At 35.7% G+C, this 14,806-nt stretch overlaps 1 protein-coding gene across 2 annotated transcripts in view; it reads right to left on the reverse strand.

Annotated features, from left to right (window-relative positions):
- The window catches only part of PTPRZ1 (protein tyrosine phosphatase receptor type Z1), a 192,033-nt gene that overhangs the window by 118,038 nt on the left and 59,189 nt on the right, over window positions 1-14,806 (reverse strand). For both annotated transcript variants that reach the window (XM_037056516.1, XM_037056515.1), the window contains exon 2: window positions 11,911-11,976. In XM_037056516.1, the coding sequence (XP_036912411.1) occupies window positions 11,911-11,976 (66 nt within the window). The remainder of the gene's footprint in view (window positions 1-11,910; window positions 11,977-14,806) is intronic.

The following is a 14,806-nucleotide window of genomic DNA, read 5'->3' on the forward strand; positions in this document are numbered from 1 at the left end:
ATTTAAAAAGTGTTGTGATGTAATTCTGTTGAGGTTTGAAGGTAATATAGAATTTTTAATTAAATGAAAGTTTGCCCTTGGCTAGGCAATTTTGTTAAGTAACTATAACTATGTTTATAGAAGAAACATCTACATTGTTTAAAAATAACTTTACTTAAATTTTATCACTTTTTCATAAGAAAAATTGTATAGAAAAAGATTGATCATTAATTACATTATTTTTAAAACTAACACCCTTTAAGAATAAGTTAAACAAGGCAATCAGACTTATAGGGCAAAAAATAAAAGGATCATTTATTCAGAATTCCATGGGCTGGTTAGTGGGGCAGGGTATCAGTAAGCAATGAAGTTACCAAGACAGGCAAGTGAGAGGCTAGGAAGAAACTGGTGTGTGTGTCATACTATAGGGACTGAGACAGACACCTGCAAGGAGACTGGGGTGAGCAATGGTGGACAACTGAAGAATTGAACGAGGTTTAAGCGGGTCAGTCTGGATTTGTCACAGTCAATGTAAGGGAATCATGTGTTTGTGGAGGCTAGTAACAGACTCTTAAGGGAGTAAAGCTCATAGCACCCCTTTTCAGTGACCCCAACCTCCCCTCCCACACCACCCCTACAAGAGGGACAAAGACAGGATATTTCCACCAGAGTGCTGGTAAGTGATGTGTCAGGCATACAGAACAAGCCAGCCTGTGCTGAGGCTGAGGGTTGAAGATGCAGGCTGAACGTATTGGACCCCTTCAAGAATGTTCTCTGAACCACTAGGTTGTCCTAGTCTTTCAAAGTCCTGTATTTCCCAAAATTCATTGGAGATGAGAGACAGACCTGGTTCTTCCATTTCTCAGAGGTCTTATATGGGAATCCTAGGGGTTCTATATGAGAAGGACTAAGCTATTTATTAAAATTTTGGGACTCTTTCATCTTTAAAAGCCTGAGCTCTTTGGACCACTAACTATACTTGACTAGTCCCCATTTTATTCTGCTGGGTTGAAAGTCCAAGTGGTCTTTCAGAATGTAGCCATTTCACCAATATTCCTACTTTACCAAAGGAATATTCTTAAATATTGGCAACAGCACCATTTCTCTCATCTAAGTACTAACCAGGCCTGACCCAGCTTAGCTTCCAAGATCAGACGAGATTGGCACGTTCAGGGTGATATGGCTGTAGCCTGGCGACAGCACTGTCTCTAAAGAAGGCTTCTTGGAACCTCTTCTCTATCCGGTTATGAGTAGTCTCTTCTCCTAGAAATAAGTTAAGAGCCATGGCAACTGATTTTAGGATCAGGGTAGGACATAAACAGCTCCCACATTCCACAAGCTTTTGTGAGAGGCTTTGAATTCTCTCTCAGACCTAAAATCTTCCTTATTATCTCCTCTGGGGCACAAAACTTAGAGTCAGAAGAGGTTCTCATTAGAGCTCCTATGTCTGAGACCACTACTACAAACAGGATTATCTTCGGGGGGAGGGAGTAGAGATAAAACCCTCTACATCGATGAACAATGAGTCTATACTGGGGGACAGTTCCTTAGGTATTTGCAGGTCTTTTCCTCTCTTTGGTTAGAAGGAAAATTCTTGTTTCAAATTCAGGATACTCAGTAATGATTTCCCCACTCACAATCAGAATATTATCTTCAGGCTCCTCTGTCACTAGCAACCTAGAGTCCCAACAAACATCTAATAGTACACAGATGGTGGGGTGCTGAACTTCGAACGAGTGATGATGTCACAGCCAGGCCATGACGCCTCCTGAATTCTACCCTGGAGGTACTAGACTATGCTTCATGATAAGAATTTGATTAAAATGACAAGCTGCTGTTTTACAAACTTTTGAGAAAAATAATCCTGTGGCTAAACCCAAGAATCTTCCCAGGGTTTGGAAGAGAAGCTGTTTTTAATCTACAAAGATAGCTTATGGCTAACAAGGGAAAGAATTTCTTCTCCCTTCACGGACACAGGTTGAGATGTTACACTTGGCATACTGCCTGCAGGGCATGGATGAAGGGAAATCTATAAAGCAAAGGGGGAGTGGATATGCTGACTGCAGACAGTAGTGAGAACTAGGATGTGTTTGGTAATCTTTCAGGAGTTCCCATATTGACTGAGTCATTACTAGGCATGCCTTCATTGGGGCTTTTTATATAACCTGGAAGAATATTATGAATCCTCTCAAGCCAAGAAGCAAAACTGAATAAAAAAATTATAAATCTTTCAATTTTGAAATTTATCAAAAAATAATATTTACTTAAAATATGACAATGGCTTGCTTGCCCTTACAAATTTTGAGGCTGCTTAATTACTTGCAGTCATGGCTCAATCACTATAAATTTTAGAATATCTCCAAATGAAAACAGACTAAATGATTGTATTCAAAATTCATGAACTACCCTCATGCACTACAGTTTAACAAGTCACCATGAATCACTTCCTTTACCTATGGATGTTTTTTTCTGTGTTATTTTAGGATACAAGCTCCACGATGTGCACTTAGTCATTTTTTGTTTTCTGCTTCCAGATGGGTAGTATTCAATTACAGTGTGTTGAATAAATGAAGTTATCATCCAACAAATTCAGGCTCTACTACAAAGACTTTCAAATAAGTTCTCTGCTAGAATAATGAGGTACGGTTTTATTCTCAATTTCTATCACAACTACTACAATTTTAAAACATATGCCCCAGGGTTAGAGACTAAATTCCAACATAATTTGCATGTATAGCAGTAATCTGCCCTGGAAAGTTAACATTAGTGACTTTAAAAGTGACAATTACATAAGTTACTTAATTCTAAACATCTACTGAAGAAAAAGGAAGGATAACAGCCTTTACTAAAACAAGAATATTTATATTCTACTTTAAAACGTTTAAAGGTAGCACTTAATTACATTATCAACAGACAAAATAAAAAATAGGAGGATATCATTAATAACATAATTTAGGATGATTAAAACTTTGGGATTTGGAAACTTAAAAAAAAATAAAGTAAAAATGAGTCCCAAAACCTGCACATACAATCTTAATACCATCAGGACCCAGGCTCTTTGGAGTCAGGTCAATAAAAAATGCTTTTTAAAAAGCTGTGAAAAAGAATGTTCCTTGGAAATTGCTAGAGATGTGTGTTTAGAGTAATTCAAGGTAAAGATGGTTTGCAGCCAGATTCACCAGCAAGGAAATTACCGCCAGTCCCACGTAGGCCAGAAATTTCCCAAAACAGGTAACGAGGTCTCAGCCCACATGGGCAAATTTCTGCAAATTTTATGAACAACTGTTTGAAAGCTTTCATCTCTTTCTAGCTGTAGACAGCAAGTTTTGGAAGTTACATTTAAGATATTATTGTATATTAAATAGAAGCAATGATAATATTCATGTCAATTTAACAGTCTAGAGAGCTAAAGTATTTTCATATGTATAAATGAATTCATGCATATTCTTTCTCTTAATGTTTACTTTCATTCATTACTTCATTCCACAAACTAAGGCAATATGAGCAGAGACTGGATCATGCAATATGAAGTTCCCCAAACTAGCAGCAGGACCCTCAGGGTTTGTTAGGTGTCAAATCTGAAGCCTCCACCTAGGTTTTCCTGAATCAGAAATTCTGAATGTCAGATGTAGCAGTCACATTGTAGTAATTTCCCAGGTAATTCTGATGCACACTAAAATTTAGGAACAACTGGTTTAAATTATAAACTATTAATAATTAGTGTCTCCTTTATTCTTGATCATTGTAATTACTCTCTTGGCACTCTCATTTTCCAAAAAGGGCAACATTTAAAGTTTAAAAACACCCCCATTAAGACAATGGAATTCCTTGCTAATCCAGTATTCTATTACTTGTAATGTTAAATATGAAGCATTTTAACATAGTCACAAAAAGTTACTTTTAGTTGATGTATCTTCACATACTGTGAACAAATGTGTGCTGAACTATCTGTGATAATTGAGCATAAATCTTAACACTGTTAAACAGATAAGTAATTTTTTTCAGTGATAACCTGTAATACACACTTTTCCTAAGGTATGTGAATTTAGACATTTCTAGGAATCTATTCTAATATAGTCCAAATATGGTGAACAACTTGGCAAAGTTTAATATTTATCTCGCCAACAGCTGCTTGTTTAATTGCTTAACATTAGGAAATTAGAAAGTGGTGTGATTATACAGTTAAAGCCAAATATTAATTATGATCAAATAAATATAGTTCCTTAGATCTCTGTGGTATCTAGTCTATATACATCGTGCAGTGATAACTCATTAATGATTAAACAAAGACCAGGTACATTAAAGGAGTTTGCATCATATGCCAGAACTTAATTTTCTACTTCAACCTACTTTTTAAAATGTTAATGGCATAAAAACAGGCCAAAAGACTTGGATTTTTAAAAAATGTTTATTTTATTGTTGTTCAAGCACAGTTGTATGCATTTCCCCCCCACACACACTCCCCATGACCCCAGTCCTCCCCACCTTCTTCCCCTGCTTCCACCTCCCCTTGGTTTTGTCCATGTGTCTTATACACTCGTTCCTGAACCTCCCCCCCTTCCCTTTCATTCTCCCCTCCCACTTTCCCTCTGGTTGCTGTCAGATTGTTAATTTCAATGTCTCTGGTTATCAAACCTTTCTTGTGCTTAAGTGTAAACAAGAAATCATCACAAACTGAAATAGAAGTTATTATAATCTACCTAAACATGTGCATTTTGGGGATAAACAATCATAATTAAAAGTCATAGAACCTTCTCCCCAAATCTACTCTGAAGCCACACAGACCTATCTGAACTGGCTCTCTTCATTATCTCTACAGAAATTAAAGTTGTAATTATTCATTGAAAGGAAACAATAAAGGCTGCTTTCTAAATAGGAACTGTCCTCCTTTCAAAAGAGAATGAACTCTTTCATGTCAACAAAAACTCACTTATAAAATGAATTGGAATGGGGAATCCTTTATCTGGAGGTCAGCAACACTGTCAATCAATCTTCAGAAGAATTGGAGCTCCAGGGGTGGGTGACTGCTCTGAAGCGCATTTTGGGGGGATTTCAAGGCTCTAGGTGACTTGCACAATTGTTCTGATTTCTTAGAAAACTATGCTTTCTGGCAAATGATGTAGAAAATGTGACTGAGCTGGTAGTAATTCAATTGACAATGAGAAATAGTTCTCACTGAGCTGGGATAATGAACCAGATGATGAAATAAAGTGAGCATATTGGGCCAAAGCAGAGAAGAAAGTCAGGTCATGTGATGCCTTCAATGCGCTCAATGAAACACTGGCTAGACTGAGTTCAGGCTGAATGCAAATGTATAATGAAATGCCCATTTTTGTAACAGAATATTATTCATCTCTTCACTAATAAATTATGATCTACTTTTTAAGAGTACAAATGACTAATATAGTATTTCCATCTTTACTGACCAGTAAAAAAGTTCATCTGCTGTGGTCAAATAGCAATGCACCCTAGTACATTAGCCACTAGACCAGTGCTAAGTGAAGAAGTATGAAGAGACAGAAGATTTTTTTGTGATATAAAACAACTTTGTAATCATCCATAGAATAAAATTAATTTATATTAATTAGATGTTTAAACCACCTTTTCCTCAACTTGATTATGAAACAAATACATGTGTAGGTGTAGACAAGCTAGAAAATATGGTCAAGCAAAGAGATGAAAATAAAAGGTATTCACACTCCCCCTTTTCAGAAATGACTGTTCTCAACACATTCCTTTAAAAAGACACATGCTGAAGCAAAAAAAAAATAAGCAAAACAAAGCAAACAAAAAAATCAAACACAGAGGCTTTACAACCAGTATTTTTTTACATCTACACAACTCAAAAATCTAACGGCTTTATGCCTTGATTACCCACATCACTGAAATAAAAGCATCAGAGGTAGACTTCAGGATTCTCAAGAAACAGTGCTGAGAATGGAAAATGTATTCAATGTAATTGGTCTCTAGAAGCTTCAGAAAGAGTATTTAAAGAAATAAATTAACCTAGGATGTTGTTTGGGTATCAACACAATGCTTTAAGGTATGAAAAATGGCTGTCCTTATTTTAAAAGGGGGATGGTCAAATTGCAACTTGAGTTGTTGAGAACAGATATAAATTGTGAGAAAGCTCCAAACAAAATTTGTAACCAACTGCTCTCTCTTTGTATCTGTGTGGGTATGTCTATACATGTATATTATGAATATGAGATAATTTTCTACCCTCAGATGGCATTGTTAAAGTTAACTTAATAGCAAACACTTGTAAGGATTGAGTATTCTAAAATTCTCAGAAATATAGAAGCTCAAGTGCTTTTCCAGTTCATGTGATCTAAGATTAATATTTAGTAAACAAAAGCTAGCTTACGTGGTTAGTTCAGTACAGACAACCATACAGACAGACAGAGATGGAGAGAGAGAGACAGCAAGCAAAGAACCGTGCATTGTTTTTCCATTGACCGTCCACGAAAGCCCGGCCACTTTACAGGTGCCATGTCTATACCCAATAAGCTCATTAAAAGGAAGAGCTCTGTGGCTTCCTTTTAAGACGATAGGATATTCACAGTGGTATCTGCATTGGTAAGTAATAAACCAAATGGTAAAAGTGTCTTTTCCTGGCCTCATGAGGCACAGCCAGCTGCTTAAAAGCCCTGGTCTGCTGGCAGATGCACAACACTGCACTCCATCAGCCAACACCCATTGCCCCTTGGTGGTAAGAACTGCAACCCTCTCTCCCTAGGTCCTCCATTTTCTGATTCAAGCTCTCAGGGGAAGGAAGAGTGCATGAAAGCTTGCTTTTCATTTTACTCATTCCTGGTGAATATCTGAGTTCTCTTTAAAGATTTGTTGTATAAATGAAAATAACATGCTTTTAGTTCTACCTCTAGGAAGTTAGTCATTAAGAAACTAAGCCAGGGTGATTTTTGTCCTGTGAACATGTCTATATGTACCAAGTTTTCTTGGTATATACAACAGCTATATATATATTACTTTTTATCCACAGCAAAAACTACCTAAATAACAACAGAGTGGTGAATTTTTAAAAGATGGCTTGGGATATTCTTAACAGTCATATATATATATAACTGGTATAGTATACTGTATACTGGTACTGCCACTATGGAAAACAGTATGAATAGAGTTACAATACAACCCAGAAATATATAACTGTTAAGATATATATAACTGTTAAGAATATATATATATATATATATATATATATATATATATATATATATATATATGTAACCAGCCAAACATGTAGAAATTTAAGCCTCATGAAAAAATTCTTGGAGAAAAGTTTACCCTGGAAGCTGCATTCCCAAACAACTACTAGTGATATCTACATAAATCTTCTAAAAAGGTTTCCTGTATTAAATAATGCCCAAATGGTGACATCAGTTAATATTTGGCAGGAGAACCAGAGGGCTGTTCATTGTGATATCATCTTCTCTGGTTATAAATGCACTTGAAGCACTCATATTCTTTCCTAACACATTTTTTATAATTACTAGAGGTGTAAAAAAGAGCTGTAACTTTTATAAAAGACTAGAATTTTCATTTTGAAGGAAAAGAAAGACAAGATCGGCTATAGTTATAAATATAAAGTTATAAAGCATATAAAGTTTTAAAAATATAACAACACAACATTTTATTACATTAGTTAATAAATGTACAACCCAGAGCTATTGTTTACAAATATCTTCTCCCATTTGGTTGGTTGCCTTTTTCTTTTGTTGCTGATTTCTTTTGCTGTGCAGAAGCTTTTTAGTTTGCTACAGTCCCATTCATTTGTTTTTGCCATTACTTCCCTTGCCTTTGGGGTCAAATTCACAAAATTTTTTCTAGGACCAAGGTCCCTAGGTTTGCTATCTATGTTTTCTTCTATGTAATTTGTTCTTTCAGGTCTTACTTTTAGATCTTTGATCAATTTTGATTTAATTTTTGTATATGGGGACAATCTGCAGTCTAATTTCATTCTTTTGCATGTGCCTGTCCAATTTTCCTGGCACCATTTATTGAAGAAGTTTTCTGTATTGTATGTTTTTGGCCCCTTTGTTGAATATACATGTGGGTTTATACATGCCAATATATATATGTGGGTTTATTTCTGGGCTCTCTGTTCCAACAAGGGGTTAATATCCAAAATATATAAAGAACTCATACAACTCAACACCAAACAAACAATTGAATTAAAAAACTAGCAGAGGACCTGAAGAGACATTTCTAAGAATACATACAAATTGTCAACATGTGTATGAAAAGATCCTCGACTTTACTAGTTTTTAGGAAGATGCAAAGCAAAATTATCAATACCACTTCACTCTTGTTAGAATAGCTACTATCAACTAGACAAGCAATAACAGGTGCTGGAGAGGTTGTGGAGAAAAAGGAATTCTCAGTCACTGCTGGTTGGGATGTATACTGGTACTGCCACTATGGAAAACAGTATGGAGGTTTTTCAAAACATTAAGAATAGAGTTACAATACAACCCAGAAACCCCTCTGCTGGGTATCTACCTCCCAAATCTGTAAACATTTACTTAGAAAGATATGTGCATCCCTATGTTCACTGCAGCATTATACGTGGTGGCCAAGACATGGAAACAAGCAGAGTATGTTTTGATATATGATTGGATGAAGATGTGGTACATATGTACAATGGAATGCCACTCGGCCATATGAAAAGATGAAATACTTCCATTTCCAACAACATGCATGGACCCTGAGTACATCATGCATGCTAAGTGAAATAAGATGGAAAAAGTCAACAACTATATGATTTCTCTCATACGTGAGATATAAAACTGAAAGCAACAAACGAACAAACAAAAGAAACAAACAAAAACTCACACACAGACACATACCTCTCCCTTTGGATTTATCTTTGAATTTGTTCTTGTATGATGATTGTTTTATTTTAATAATTTTTAGCCTTAGCCTTCACATTATTTTAATAAAGTCAGGCAAAGGGAAAATATGTTCCCTTTAATGTTTAAATACCTTACTTAAAAATCTAACTTTAGATTTATATATATAATATAAATATATATAAATTTAACTGATTTAACTTACTTATAAATCTAACTGATTTACATATATAATAGAGAAAAATAGGTCCAGGGCCTGGAATCTAATCCAAAGAAAGTAACATACAAATTTATTCAAATAGAATATAACATGTTCAAGTTTAATAAAGTAAAATTGTTTAGGATAAAAAAATAAATCATCCATTTTTTAATAGTAGTTATTCATGTCTATCGTTTTATTCACTTTAAATAGCATTTACTTATATATCCTTCCAAAGCCCTAACTGAAACCCTATTGTTTGGGGTAATTTAAGAAATTATGTAATCACAAAACTACAAATTAAAAATGTTTCTCAATCAAATTGACCAAATTAAAAACTAGTATTAGTAAAAATGTGGGGAAATGGTTAAAATAACATCTTTTGAAATTAAATTGACCACATCTATTAATATTGTATCACTTAGGCACCTTGATGTAATAATCATTTTTACTAAAGTCCATATTTCTGAAAAAATTGTTCATGTAACTACATTTTGAGGATGTTTATTTTTCTGTGTATGTAATAGCAAAACATTAAAAAAGGAACTGAAATTGAATGACTAAAGGTCAGGTAGAAATATAGATAATTTCCACTTTTATATAGTTCTCAGGATTTAAAATATTAAAAGTAAAACAACCAGTATTTTTTAAGATACGCAGTCACAATTGTAAATGAATAAATTAAGAACAGGTCTTTCCATATAAAATATATATATATTTCAGACCCATCTGCGAGTATAAATATGTCTTATTTTTCATTTTATTGCTCTTATAAATATCCTGATTATTTTCCATGTTCTAATTTAACTTATTTCACAGAAGAGGTAATATGAATGGCTAATAAAAATTAAAATCTTGACTTCAGTGGTAAATAAAACAAAGTAAAACAGAATGTCCATTTTTAAAGCTATCAAATTTGTAAAGATTTTAAAAATGACAATTAGCAATCCTTGCTAGCATTAGTGGGCTAGTCCCTTATTTATATACTAGTAAAACCTCTCTGGAAAACAATGTGGCTATGTATACCAAGAAGTTTGAAAGTTTTTAATTTTTCTATGCAGTAATTGCATATCAAATATTCTTTAAAAGGAAATGATGAAATTACAAATAAAGGCTTATATCAAACTGTCTATTCATCTATTGCAATTTTTATAGTAATTTAAATATCCATAAATAACCAATTTTTAACCAATAAATGGTTAAAAATAAAACCTGAGATGATCAATAAGAATCATCACTGAAATAAGGAAATGCTAAAAATTAATTTCTATAGTAAACTGGATGCATAATTCTATGTATAAAATATACAAGCATAAAAACTGGCCTGAAAGGAATATACCAGTTCTTTCTAGTGGATACCCTGGAGGTAGTTAAGTGCAACTTTTATATTCTTCTTTGTGCTTGAACATGTTTCCTAAAATTTTAAAACAATATTTACTACTTTTAAAGGAAGAATAAAAATATATAAAATGCATGCCTATCTACAAAACCCATGACGCTGCACTTCATCTGTACAATAAAGCTCAAATTGCCTAAACTCATGTTAAAACCCTTATAACCTGATGCTATTTTATCAACCCAATCTTATTTCTTTTTAATTTTCTTTCCTTTTTACTGAATTTATTGGAATGACATTGGTTAATGAGATAATATCGGTTTTGGGGGTACAATTCTTAACACATCACTTAAATATTGTATTATGTGTTCACCACCCCAAGTCAAGTCTTCTTCCATTACCATTTATCCCCACTTTACTTTCTACTACCTCCCCTACCCTACTTTCCCTCTGGTAGCCACCACCCTGTTGTGTCTATAGGGTTTTTTTTAAAATTCTTTCACCTTTTTCAACCAGCCCTCCACCCTGACCCCCTCCTCCACCACCCAACACTGTCCAAGATGGATATCAGGCATGTCATGAGCCATCTAGATGCTGCCCATGTTCTTCTGATCAGGCCTGGAGCTGCTCCTCTCCCCTAGGGTTTCTGATCATGACCTCAGTTATAACCATTTCAAGTCAACTTCAGATATTCACGATGCCCTAAGCCAAGCCTCGCAATTCTACAAAATCATTTTAGATCCTGATTCCAATTAATGCAGCATGATAATTCCAAAGGAAGCTCCCTCTGAGAGCACAAATCCCATCAATATTTGTTCAATGACTAAAAAATCACAACTGTGATCATAATAGCTAATATTTCTTGAGAGATTTCTGTTTATAAGAAGGCATTGTGCCAATGTCACTTATCTTACTTAATGCTTAGAATAATCCTCCATTCCAAAGATGAAAACATGAGCCTTGGATAGTTTATGCATATTTCCAAAGGAGATACAGCCACTGTGGAGCTGGGACTCAAACCCAGCTGTATCTGATACCAGTATCTCTACACTAACAAATTTCCTTATAGGAAGTCCACTAGGAATCATTTTGCATATAAAACTTTTATTAATTAATCTAAATGAAAATCCACGTAGCTAAGTTAAAAGATGTGCTGAGCTACAAAGTTTCCTCTTACATANATGTCACTTATCTTACTTAATGCTTAGAATAATCCTCCATTCCAAAGATGAAAACATGAGCCTTGGATAGTTTATGCATATTTCCAAAGGAGATACAGCCACTGTGGAGCTGGGACTCAAACCCAGCTGTATCTGATACCAGTATCTCTATACTAACAAATTTCCTTATAGGAAGTCCACTAGAAATCATTTTGCATATAAAACTTTTATTAATTAATCTAAATGAAAATCCACGTAGCTAAGTTAAAAGATGTGCTGAGCTACAAAGTTTCCTTTTACATATAAAAATAGATAAAAAGCCAATACAATTTTTGGCTGAAAATCATTATACAGTAATATATTTACCTGTATAGGACCAGCCAATCTCTTCAACAAGTTTTCTCTGTTGTCTGTAGTATCCATAAGCCCAATCTATAACCAAGAAAAAACAATTGATCAATGTGTAGAAAAACACATCCAAATTTTTAAAAATGTATGATGCCCATATCATACATGCCATGACTGTTTTCTGATTACTCCTTTCCACGATCCTGCCCAATGTCTCCTCCCAACCCTGATCGCCACCATTATAGATTCTATTGTGCCTTTTTGTGGACTGTACATTTTAGGGGGCACATTTAAAGAAAGCTGAAGTTCAGGCAAGGACAAAACAGATATTCTGGATAAAGCAGGAACAACTGAGAGGAAAGGTCAGCTTGTCCTATTTTCAAATTTTTCTTAACCATTCCCTAAGTCTTATGCTTAATTTCCTATAATTAGCAATACTTTGGGGTTTATAAAAACCTAAGTGTTATCTGTAAATGCTTCTAGGAGAACCAGAGGTTATCATGCTTTTAAAATTTGCTTCTTTTACAATACAATATGAAATTAGGTGTCTTGAGGAGGTGGGAATTTAAATGTGCATATGTTGGCTGGAAGAAAGGTTATGTTAGTAGGTAAATCTGTCCCTTAGAGAACAAAGATGCCCAAATCTGGTAATGCAGTGGGAAGCTTAGGACATCGTGAAGATGGGTAGGATTGAGGGTGGGAGGTGGGGATGGGATGGGAATGGGGTGGGGCAGGTGGTAGAGGGAAAATGGAGACAACTGTACTTGAACTACAATAAAAAAACTTTGAAAAATAGATGAGATAAAAATAAAAAGCTTTGAGATGCCTCATGGCTAGAGAGAGAGGCCCTTGATTTAGAACACTGGAAAGAGTTATGGAAAGGAAAGTGGGTGGATGCCTGTGATGTGATTTATAAGAAATATACATTTTGTCTTCATCCCTGTTTCTAGCACAGAGTTCCTAAAACCTTGGAATTTCTTAATTGGAGAGAACCACAAACATGTGTCTTTTGTTACTTTAATGAGGTTACTTTGGGAGTTGTCAAGGGAACACCTGGTGATTAGAGGGTTGGAACTTTCAGATCCCTCTCCGGCAACCCTGTGGGGAGTGGAAAGGAGCTGGAGGTGGAACCAACTTCCAAGGGCCAGTGATTTAATCAACCATATCTACGTGATGAAACCTCTATAAAAACTCAAAAGAAGAGGTTTGGAGAACTTCCAGGTTGAGAGGTTCCCAGTTGGTGAACACATGGAGATTTTGGGCGAGTGGCACATCTGCAGAGGGCATGGAAGCTTTGAGCCCCTTCTCCATACTTGCCCTCTGCATTTCGTCCATCTGGCAGTTTCTGGGGTATCTGCTTTCATAGTAAACTGGAGATCTAGTAAGTAAAATGTTTCTCCAAGTTCTGTGAGCCATTCTAGCAAATTAATGAACCCAAGGAGGGTCTCATTGGAGTCTCTAATCTATAGCCAGTAGACCAGAAGCACAGGTGAAAACATGGATTTGGTGACTGATATCTGAAGGAGCAGGGACAATATTGTAGGACTAAGCCTATAGGATCTGATGCTATACCACGTAGACAGTGTCAGAACTGAGTCGAAATGTAGGACACCCAGTTGGTATTCAAGAATTGTTGGTGTAGGAACACCCCTGCTCCACAAGTAGAAATTGTTTCCAGAATCTTTTAAAGCCAAAGCCTCACTGTGTATAATTCAAAATTGTGCCTGGAGCAGTGCCTGCACTAGGAGATGGGAATGTTATGATTCATCCTCCTTTTTGTGTCATTGTCCCTTAACACCCAGACAGTCAGTACTAACATTAGTACTCCAGTTCAACTATGGCATGGGCAAAATAAATCTTTTGGAGCTAGGTTTGGAACCTGATCAGTAGGTTCAAAAGTGTTGAACAAAACAGTTTCTGTAGAAATAGCTACAAATAGTTAAAATTGAGGTTCTGTCCATGTAGCCTTTATTTTTTTTATTTTTTTATTTAATTCTTGTTCAACTACAGTTTTCTGTCTTATATTCTCAGCCCTGCCCCCCCAGTGCTCCCCACCTCCCTCCCATTTCTGCCCCCCGCCTTAGTTATTGTCCATGTGTCCTTTATACTTGTTCATGTGAGTCCTTCCCCTTTTCCCCTGTGATTCTCTCCCCTCTCCCCCCTGGTCCCTGTCAGCCTGTTCCATATTTGAGTGTCTTTGGTCATATTTCGCTTGCTTGTTTGTTTTGTTGTTTAGATTCCTGTTAATGGTAATATCATATGGTATTTGTCTTTCACCGCCGGACTTCTTTTGCTCCAAAATATACAAAGAATTCACACGACTCCACTCAAAGAAGACGAGCAACCCAATTAAAAAATGGGCAAAGGACTTGAACAGACATTTCTCCAAGGAGGACATACAGAGGATCCAGAGACACATGAAAAGATGCTCAATATTGCTAGCTATCAGAGAGATGCAAATTAAAACCACAATGAGATACCACTTTACACCAGTCAGAATGGCTATCATAAACAAAGAAACAAACAACAAGTGCTGGAGAGGTTGTGGGGAAAAGGGGACCCTAGTTCACTGTTGGTGGGATTGCAGACTGCTACAACCACTATGGAAAACAGTATGGAATTTTCTAAGAAAACTAAAAATGAATGTGCCTTTTGACCCAGCAATTCCACTGTTAGGAGTATATCCTAAGAACCCTGAAGCACCAATTCAAAAGAACCTATGCACCCCGATGTTCATAGCAGAACAATTTATGATAGCCAAGAGTTGGAAGCAACCTAGATGCCCATCAGTAAATGACTGGATCAGAAAGGAAGAAGGAGCTCCTACCCTTTGCAACACCATGTAGCCTTTATTAGAATACGAGGATTTATTTAGACTGTCCTGTACCACACCATACCTACATCTGTATTGATG

This window comes from Sturnira hondurensis, unplaced genomic scaffold (assembly GCF_014824575.4).
Source record: "Sturnira hondurensis isolate 20B ecotype Veracruz unplaced genomic scaffold, ASM1482457v3 Scaffold0008992, whole genome shotgun sequence".
Taxonomy (NCBI): Eukaryota; Metazoa; Chordata; class Mammalia; order Chiroptera; family Phyllostomidae; genus Sturnira; species Sturnira hondurensis.